Source organism: Triticum aestivum, chromosome 3B (assembly GCF_018294505.1).
Source record: "Triticum aestivum cultivar Chinese Spring chromosome 3B, IWGSC CS RefSeq v2.1, whole genome shotgun sequence".
NCBI classification, from domain to species: Eukaryota; Viridiplantae; Streptophyta; class Magnoliopsida; order Poales; family Poaceae; genus Triticum; species Triticum aestivum.
In genome coordinates, this window is record NC_057801.1 from 235,910,435 (window position 1) to 235,920,959 (window position 10,525).

Sequence of the window (10,525 nt, forward strand, 5' to 3'; positions counted from 1 at the left end):
TTCCTCACCAGCAAATTCCTCAGTGAAGAATTCATAAAAATCGCCTATTCACCCCCCCCCTCTAGTCGATATAACGCACTTTCACCATGGATGCAACATAATTTTCCATATCATGACAGAGTATTACCAAATCACTTTACATTTGGTTAGTTACATTTTTGTTGCTAAGACAAAGGGGCCAAAATATTTTATTGCTATTTTATTTGTTTATTTCGGCTATACATTCTTTAATGGATGAATTCTACATGGACCTCATGATAATGGACGATAATTAACTATCGTCCTAAGAAACTATTTGATCATGGCCGGTGTGAAATTCTAACATCGTCCTTAGTTCAATTGGAACTGAGACAAGGTACGTGTTAAGTGATATTAACCTTGTCTCTCTAGTGCTATGGAGATTATGTTTCGATGGTTGAATTCATAACAATGGCCATGGTGTTGGTGTTGTTTATATATCTCCATATGGTGCTGTTATGTGAAGCCTCATGCCTCTTAAAATATGTATTGCACAATAATCAAAGCCGAATATGCAATGTTATTCGGTTTGGAACTTTTGCCATATGTGCTAAACATATTGAGGCTTTTGGTGATTCGTTATGAGTAGTGCAACAAATATCCAAGGGTTATGAATGTTTTGACGAATCACTCGTAGTTTATCTTGAGGTATGCCTAGATGCAAAATTTACCTTGGTTGCTTTAAAACTGTTCATATTTCTAGGCATGACAATTCAAAAGAGTTGGCATAGCAAGCATTAGGCTACTATGTTAATCATGGTGTATTGTATTTCATTCAATAGCCGATGCTTAGTCTCGTCAACATAGGTAAGGCTGAATCGAAGTCCATCGCTTCGGCCATTAATGATTTTTTTATGCAGGCAAAAAGTAAGGATTGGAGAAAGTTTATTATTGATTATCAGCAAAATCCTAGCAAAAGGATGAATAATATGGTTCCGAGGATGACCTTGAGATACATATCTATGGGACTTTATCATCGGATTGTTAAGGAAGTTGAGAAAGTTTCACCCAAGCTTGCGTCAAAATATTCACACAAGCAATGGCCGATATAAACTTATCGTCCTAAGAATATGCCAAAATGGCTGATGGAGTGTTGACATCGTCCTTAGAGCAAGCTATGAGCAAGTTATTTTTCGGCACACAGGCTTTGCCGAAAAACAGGGGGGCATGTGTTGAAACCAGATTTTGGCACAGTCAAGAACTTATTTAAAATGGCCTCAAATGGAGAAGTGTTCTACATGAAAAAGTTTCGTATTGTCGATACGAACATCTTTGAAGTTTGGGCCATCACCATCTGATCTCATCTCGAAGGCCGAAGTTGTGTTCGAAATATTGAGATTTTGTATTCAGAACACTATTCGGCACATTACGCCCCCAAGACTGCCTCGTATGGAAAAATGATCTACATGGATTGTCTTCGCCTCGTCGAAACGATCGATTTTGATATAAGAAACGTTCCAATCTGAGTTCGTATGCAAAAGTTAGAGCCATCCGAATACAGCACTATCACGAGCCAAAAGTGGCGCGCCCCACCTAACACCCTGTCTCATGGGTAGCACGAATAACAGCCTGTGTTGCACGAGCGATTTGACCTTCAAGATGAACTCTAATAAAAAAAGTTCAACATAAAGTTGTTCGTCTCGTCGAAACGGTCAAGAATGCTTTTGGGCTCGTTTCCATCCGAGGTCGTTTACCACCTCAAAAGTTACCCGCAAGGTGCAGCCAGTTTAAACCGAAGAGTTTTGGAAAGTTCGGACAAAACCAATCCGAATTTGACTAGGGTTTTGGACGTGAATCCAAGCCTTTTCCTTGCACGGGAAGTCCAGCCGCCTCTTATACACCTGAGGGGTGATGGCCGATTGAACAACACACAATCGATCAATCAATCTACCACTTTTTATCTTTTGTCTTTTCTCCTTAACCCTAATTCTTCTTCTTCCTCGTTCTTCGTTCATTCTTCTTCATTGCAGGGCGGCGAACCTCGAGGCCCTAGGGGCGATCAGGTCGACCTAGGGCAGCCCATAGCCGCCGCGCGCCCAGACGGGGTCCCTCCCGGGCGTGTGGGGTTTCGGGTCCCAAAAGCATCGGCTTATTGTCTTGCGTATCGTGCTGGAAGTCGGCCTCCCACGGTGTGAGTTGCGGAGCATCTCCCTCGGCGCCGCGGGTACACATCGACGTGTTCGTGTGACGCGTTCCAACGTCAACAATAGGACTTTTGGAAAGCATAAATGCCTACTTGAATAAGTCTTTTTTTCTATGAAGGACCTTGGAGAAACTGCTTACATATTAGGCATCAAGATCTATAGAGATAGATCGAGACGCCTCATTGGTCTTTCACAAAGCACATACCTTGACAAGATATTGAAGAAGTTCAATATGGATCAGTCCAAGAAGGGCTTGCTTGTATTGCAAGGTGTGAGATTGAGCACAGCTCAGCGCCCGACCTCGGTAGTAGGAAAAAGAAAAGATGAGTGTCATCCCCTATGCCTCAGCCATAGGCTCTATTATGTATGCCATGTCATGTACCAGACTTGATGTGAACCTTGCCATAAGTTTGGTAGGCAGGTAACAAAGTGATCCCGGTATGGAGCACTGGAAAACGGTCAAGAATATCCTGAAGTACCTAAAAAGGACTAAGGATATGTTTCTCGTTTATGGAGGTGCCGAAGAGCTCGTCGTAAAGGGTTATGTCGATGCTAGCTTTGACACAGATCTGGATGACTCCAAGTCACAAACCGGACACGTGTATATTTTGAATGGTGGGGCAGTCAACTGGTGCAGTTGCAAGCAAAGCGTCGTGGTGGGATCTACATGTGAAGCGGAGTACATAGCTGCTTCAGAAACAACACAGGAAGGGGTCTGGATGAAGGAGTTTATCACCGACCTAGGAGTGATTCCCAATGCGTCGAGCCCGATGACTCTCTTTTGTGACAACACTGGAGCTATTGCCATTGCCAAGGAGCCCAGGTTTCACAGGAAGACCAAGCACATCAAGCGCCGCTTCAACTCCATTCGTGAATATATTCAAGATGGAGACATAGATATTTGTAAAGTACATACGGATCTGAATGTCGTAGATCCGTTGACTAAACCTCTTCCATGAGCAAAACATGATCAACACCAGAACTCTATGGGTGTTCGATTCATCACAACATAACTAGATTATTGACTCTAGTGCAAGTGAGAGATTGTTGGAAATATGCCCTAGAGGCAATAATAAAATGGTTATTATTATATTTCCTTGTTCATGATAATTATCTATTGTTCATGCTATAATTGTATTAACGGGGAACAGTAATACATGTGTGAATACATAGACCACAACATGTCCCTAGTGAGCCTCTAGTTGACTAGCTTGTTGATCAATAGATGGTTATGGTTTCCTGACCATGGACATTGGATGTCACTGATAACGAGATCACATCGTTAGGAGAATGATGTGATGGACAAGACCCAATCCTAAGCATAGCACAAGTTCGTGTAGTTTGTTTGCTAGAGCTTTTCTAATGTCAAGTATCTTTCATTAGACCATGAGATTGTGCAACTCCCGGATGCCGTAGGAATGATTTGGGTGTATCAAACGTCACAATGTAACTGGGTGACCATAAAGGTGCACTACAGGTATCTCCGAAAGTGTCTATTGGGTTGGCACGAATCGAGACTGGGATTTGTCACTCAGTATGACGGAGAGGTATCTCTTGGCCCACTCGGTAATGCATCATCATAATGAGCTCAATGTGACTAAGGAGTTAGCCGCGGGATCATGAGTTACGGAATGAGTAAAGAGACTTGTCGTTAACGAGACTGAACGAGGTACTGGGATACCGACGACTAAATCTCGGGCAAGTAACATACCGATGGATTGTATATGGGATTGATTGAATCCCCGACATCGTGGTTCATCCGATGATCATCGTGGTTCATCCGATGATCATCGCGGAACATGTGGGAGCCAATATGGGTATCCAGATCCTGCTATTGGTTATTGGCCGAAGAGATGTCTCGGTCATGTCTGCATGGTTCCCGAACCCGTAGGGTCTACACACTTAAGGTTCAGTGACGCTAGAGTTGTAATGGGAAATTGTATGTGGTTACCGAAAGTTGTTCAGAGCCCTGGATGAGATCCCGGACATCACGAGGAGTTCCGAAATGGTTCGGAGGTGAAGATTTATGTATGAGAAGTCCAGTTTCAGTCGCCGGAAGGTTTCAGGGTTATCGGTATTGTATCGGGACCACCGAAAGGTGTCCGGGGGTCCACTGGGTGGGGCCACCTACCCCGGGGGGCGAAGTGGGCCGAATATGGGTGGGAACTAGCCCCCTAGTGGGCTGGTGCGCCTCCCAAGGGCCCAAGGCGCCTAGGGTTGGAAACCCTAAGGGGCGGGGGCGCCTCCCAACTGCTTGGGGGGCAAGTCTCCCCCCTTGGCCGCCGCCCCCCTCTAGATGCATCTAGGGGGCCGTTCCCCTCTCCCCTTCACTCTATAAATAGTGGGGGGGAGGGCAGCCGCACCTCAGCCCCTCATACACCTCCTCCTCCTCCGTTGAGCTTGGCGAAGCTCTGCCGGAGAAACACGAGCTCCACCACCACGCCGTCGTGCTGCCGGAGTTCTCCCTCAACTTATCCTCTCCCCTTGCTGGATCAAGAAGGAGGAGATGTCCCCGGGTTGTACGTGTGTTGAACGTGGAGGCGCCGTCCGTTCGGCGCTTGGATCGGATCTTCCGCGATTTGAATCGCCGCGAGTACGACTCCATCAATCGCGTTCTTGTAACGCCTCCGCTTAGCGATCTTCAAGGCTATTAAGATGCACTCCCTCTCTCTCGTTGCTAGCATCTCCTAGATTGATCTTGGTGACATGTAGGAAATTTTTTGAATTATTACTGCGTTCGTCAACAATGCTATGGTACAAGAATATATCAACTTAAACATCTCCAGCGGGTTCCGTACTTTGCTCCCACTTGTCCGTCTGGATAGTTCGGACATGGCAGGACAAAAAAGGCCAATCATCGGGCTCCTCTAGATGCAACCCAACATGGGACTATTTGCGGACGCTTAAATCCACCCCAAATAAGCAAATATACCTTCGGCTAACTCATCTCACACCTTGGAGGTTGTCAGGATCTGGTGGGCACGATATGGCATGACTAGGAAGCTAGACGACGCAGGAGATGGAGTTGGCGACTACGTACAGTCAGTGTGTGGGCCTCCTTGGCATGCCATGGAAAGGGAGGAAGTGCAGCAGAGATAGGTATGCATCAAGCTCCCGTGATGCGGTCGTGGTGGTGGTCTGACAAACAGTAGGAAGCTGGCATGAGGCTGAAGCGAGATGGGGGTAAGGCAGGGAACAAGTCAGCAGCAAAAGGTGATGCCAAATTTATGACATTTATAACACTAACTTCTAACATGTCACAAAAATTCGGAGCAAAATTCATAACAAAAGTTGAGAAAGAAAACAGACAAATTCGGCGCTGAATAGTGTCTAATGTAACATGGGCTTTAAATTTGGCCCGATATCGCTATTGACAGCAATTTAGTCATGTTTGTTTCTGGTGCCATGTTTCGAATTTTGATTTGAACTTTTGTGATATCATATATTCTTTTTTAAACATCCTTACATTGTATTTTGTCGTCCGCCTCGGTAGCACTACAAAGATGGGTAGATACTTTCCCTTGCCTCTCCACCTGCAATCTGTAACTGTAACATGGTGTTCTTCTGAAATAACACGTCTGCGAAGACTTCTTGGAGGAGTATTTTAAGAATGGACACACGAAAGGAAAAGACCATAAAATACTAGTACAATTGTACCCAGCATGGAAACTGGAAAGGCCGTGTTTATGTAACTGAAATATCTGTTGCAAACAACTCATAAGGAGTTTCAGCTTAGCCAAAGTTTCTCAATTTTCTGAAATACTTGTGTGAAGAAACACCCAACCAAATTCCCCATCCTCCACATGTCCAAAACATTTCGCAGTCTCCATTAAAAGAATGGAAACAAGGAAAACAGAGGAGATGACGACGACTCAGATCGCTGTCCCCCTCGAGCTCTCTGCAGGGGAACATTTTCACGTGCATAAATGCAGGCCAGAAATTTGCCGCAGAAGGCCCAGTGCAGTGCTGCAGCACTACTGCGCAGCAGTAACACATTTCTGGCAGCAAATAATACTCGCCCGCCCATCGGATCAGAGAAACCGGCGTCAGGCCGGGACTGCGCCCAGAGCAGAAAGAACCAGCCAGCGGAATCTTTCTGCTCACGCCTTGTCTGATCTTTGTTAGCGTTAGTTTAAGCGTGGTGGTTGACGACATCGATGGTTTACGGCCACTAGCAAATTCTCTTGTCTCCGATCGAATTCGGATTTCTGTTCTTCCTCGCGAGCAGAAACTGTCGCCTCGGGGAATCCTATCGAATGCAGCTCGAGGAAGCCATGAAATCAAACGGTTAGCATTGCACTGACAAGAAACAAAACTCCTAATTCACCGTGGCACAGCCAAACAAAAGCATAATCCAATCCAATCCGCAGGAGACAGGCACAGGAATCCCCCCGTCTTGCTTCAGAAGGAGGAAGAACATTTCAAGAACACAAGACAAGAAGAGAGGAGCAGAGCAGCATTACTTATACAAGTAGTAGCATCAAGAATTTACAAATCAGCAGCGGCGGCAGCAGCAGCAGCAATCATCATCATCGGAATCACAATACCCTCCTGGAATCCCAGAACCCACTCTCGCGGTAACAATCCATCCATCCATCCAGTAATTAATCGCCCTTATTTCCCCGAGCCCAACGCCATCATGTCATCATCAATCTCCCCCATCAGAGGCGAGGCTCAGACCCTCACCTCTCCATCTCGGCCTCGTCGTCGCCGGCGGCGGCCGGCGGGGGAGGCGACGATAGCTGGGCCGCCGCGAGCGCATCGGCGAGCGCGCGCATGGCCTTGACCTGCATCTCCAGCGCGGCCACGTAGTCGGCCGTCTCCTCGAGCAGGTCGGGCGCCTGCAGCTTCCGGCACCCCGGGACGAGCCGGCCCAGCACGCGGAGCCGGTCCTTCACCTTCCGCTCCTTCAGCAACGGCGGCTCGCCGGCGGACGCCGCGGCCGCGGCCTTGGACGCCGCGGCGGCCGCGCGCGCCTGCGGGCGGCGGTGGCGTCGGATCTTGCCACCGGCCTTGACGAGCACGCGGCGTCGGCAGGACGCGGCGCCGGCCAGCAGGATGGCGCGGCTCCAGCGGGACTGCCCGCGCGCCGTGAGCGCCAGCGCCGAGTCGGCGGCGGCCTTGACGGCGCGCGGCTGCGGCGGCTGCGCGGACGAGGCGGCGCCCGACCGCGTGGCCCGCAGCGCGTCCAGCAGGCGCCGGCCGTAGATCCGCTCCTGCGTGCCGCTTCGCCACCTGGTCTGCGGCGTCCCCGCGGCCCCCGGCGCGGCGGCCCCGCCCGGTTTCCCCCGCCGCTTGGCCCCGCCCATCCTGACCCCCGCCGCGGCGGACGACGACGAGGAGGAGGACCCGCCTATAGAGATCATGGCCGCGCAGCTCGATCGAGCAATCAATCGGCGGGTGGCGTGAGGAAGTGAGTCAGCGCAGCGGGGGATGGGGCGGCTTAAAGGTGGGTGGGAGAAAGGAGAAGATGGTGGTGGTGGTGGTGGTGGAGATGGTGGGAGTATGAAGAAGAAAGGGGGAGGAGAGATTAGCTTTCCGTCGCGGGGGTGGGCATACTTATTTGCTGGTGCGGTGGAGGTGATTAGCGAGTGGATTAGACATTGGAGCCAAGGAGGAGGAGTGCGGTGAGGTGAGGTGAGGTGGTGCGGGTGTTGGCTGCTCGTTCGTCGCCGCGCCTTTGTTTGGTGTGGAATGGAATTTGGAGCTGTGACGTGGCCACCGCGCGGCTCGCTCGCTCGCTCGCTCGCTACGGTAGGCAGCGGTCGTTATTGAGTGCGCGCTTTCTTATTTCCCCTTTCTTTTATACTATTAGTATCCTCCCTATTTCTGCAAAGTGTCACGGTATTTTTAAAACCTTCTTAGGCCCAGCTTTCAGTATATCTCCGTCTGGGTGATATTTTGCACTTAAAACTTGTGCACACAAAGAATCTGGGTTCTGAATTAGTCGCCAACATTGCTTTGCTAGCATAGCAAGATTAAAATTGTGTAGGTTTCTAAATCTCAAACCCCCTTTCTTCTCCGGAATGCACAAGTTTTACCATGCAAACCAATGCGTTTTCCTTTTATCTTCATTATCACCCCATCAAAACCCAGATATCTCATCAATGATGGCCTTACAAATCCCCTTCGGCAATTTGAACACAGACATAGCATATGAAGGAATTGCTTGCGCCACAGATTTTACTAGGATCTCTTTACCCTGCATAGATAATGTTTTAGGCATTCCAACTTTTAAGAGAGGATGTATTTGGCGTGTTGGAACTGGCTCCAAAGTAAACATATGGCAAGATCCATGGATCCCATCGAGTCCTTCACGGCAAGTAATCACTCAAAGGGGCGGGATAATGCTCACAAAAGTTGGACAGTTGATCGACCCGCATACGGGGCAATGGGATGAAGCTTTGATCCGCGACGTATTTTCTCCGGTTGATGTGTGTAGAATTCTCAGTATACCACTCAACGTTCAGTTGACAGAGGATTTTGTGTCCTGAAACTACACTCGTTCGGGCACATTTTCTGTCAGGACGGCTTATCATAAAGAGTTTGATCACCAGTTTGGTTCAAAATGGACAAGAGAAGATGGGCAAGGCAGCGTCAGTATAAATCATATATGCAAGGATGTATGGCGAGTACGAATTGCAGGGAAGATTAAACACTTCCAATGGAAAGTACTGCATGGTGTTCTTCCCTGCTTTGGAGTGTTGGCTGGGTGCCATATCCCATGCTCATCACAATGCCCGGTATGCTCAATAGGAGTGGAAGACGTGCAACATTGCTTGTTCACATGCCGAAGAACCAAAGAAATTTGGTCGCAATTGGGTTTGTTGGATAAAACCCATAGGGTATTAAGGAAGATATGTCCAGCTCAATCACCATGGAAATTTTGTTAAAACTACATGAAGGATCTTCTGAGGTGCCGATGGCCGAGTTAGCTGTCGTGGCAGCCTGGTGTATTTGGTGGCAGCGCCGTCAACTAGTAAAGGGCGTCGCGATTCAGATGCTAGAGAAACCCGCTTTGTCCATCAGGGTGCTTGCTACTAATGATATTAGGGCAATGTCACCTAGAGTGCCTAATAGGAAGTATGATTTTATGTGGAAGAAGCCAAGCAATGGGGTGGTGAAAATAAATATCGATGCATCTTTTCATTGTGATACTTTGTCCCGGGGCCAACTGAGCTATTGCAAGGGACAACAATGGTGATTTTGTTGTTGCGCGAATTGGTTTTGTCCACATGTTCGATCCGTTGATACTGTTGAACTAATCGCTATTCAGAATGGCATTTTTCGGGCAGCCAGTTTGGGGTGTATTTCTCTGGAAATTGAATCACATAACTCGTTTGCTGTTGATACATTGAATTCCGTGGAGGAATACCTGGGCCCTGATGTGGCCATCGTGGCAGAGTGTAAACAAATGGCGCTAGAGTTTGGGAGGATTTCCATCAAGCACTGGTATCGTGAAGCGAATCAAGTTGCGGATGAACTAGCAAAGAATTCTTTTACCAATAGATCTTCTAGTTCTTGGGAGGCTTTAATTCCTGATTTTATTTCTCAACTTCTTGTAAATGATATGTCTATTATTTGAGAAATAAGTTTTTTACCCGTCAAAAAAAGAAGTGGCATGGTATTTATTTTCCCAAGAAACACCCATTACAAGGACGCGACGATCCGGCTCCCAAGCCAGCCGCTCCCGAGTGTGAACAGTAAAATCAAAAGAAATAAAAAAATTGAAATGCAAATTGCTTGAGTGTGCGATGTCCGTGTCAAATTTGGTGGTGTTTGAACATCTGAGTAGCTCTCAGCAAAAAACAAAATTTGGGCACATGAGAAAGTTCAAAAAATAGACTGACCTGATTTTGTATTATTATTATTTTTGCCACGAGATTCACACATATCCAAACACCACAACATTTTGCCCGGACATCACACATTTGAGTATCTTGCTTGAAAAAAATTGTTTTTTTCTAGTATTTCTTTCATTTACTATTCATCGAGATCAGATGAGTCTAGACTCAGAATATTCGCGATTACAACTCGTAAACTCAGCAACGTCCAATGAAGAACGGATCAAAGTTATAGAGCTTGAAGATTGACAAAGTCACCACAGACATCTCACTATCGATTGGAATGTCCCCTTCCTCTGAACGAATAATCTGCATTAGTGAGACATCAAAGCATCAAAGCTGGGTTTTACCCCTGCTGGACTGAGGATATCACATCATAACCATTCAACCACTAATTGGTTCTCTGTTATAGTGTTTGTGTTTCTCAACGGTGTGGTTAGGGCCTTCTGTTTTAGAGAAATGCGGAAGAGGCGCTTTTTTATCTTCACAACTGTTGCAATGGTGATGTATGGCCACCTT

The 10,525-nt window shown here is 47.4% G+C and overlaps 1 protein-coding gene across 1 annotated transcript; it reads right to left on the reverse strand.

Annotated features, from left to right (window-relative positions):
- Positions 1-6,481: 6,481 nt before the first annotated feature.
- On the reverse strand, positions 6,482-7,928 carry LOC123069502 (transcription factor bHLH150). Its single transcript, XM_044492377.1, has one exon. The coding sequence runs from the start codon at positions 7,526-7,528 to the stop codon at positions 6,845-6,847; it is 684 nt and encodes a 227-aa protein (XP_044348312.1). The 5' UTR covers positions 7,529-7,928; the 3' UTR covers positions 6,482-6,844.
- Positions 7,929-10,525: the final 2,597 nt, after the last annotated feature.

Bases quoted from the DNA above. Each gene is read 5' to 3' on its own strand.
- LOC123069502 (XM_044492377.1), bottom strand. From the start codon at position 7,528: ATGATCTCTATAGGCGGGTCCTCCTCCTCGTCGTCGTCCGCCGCGGCG.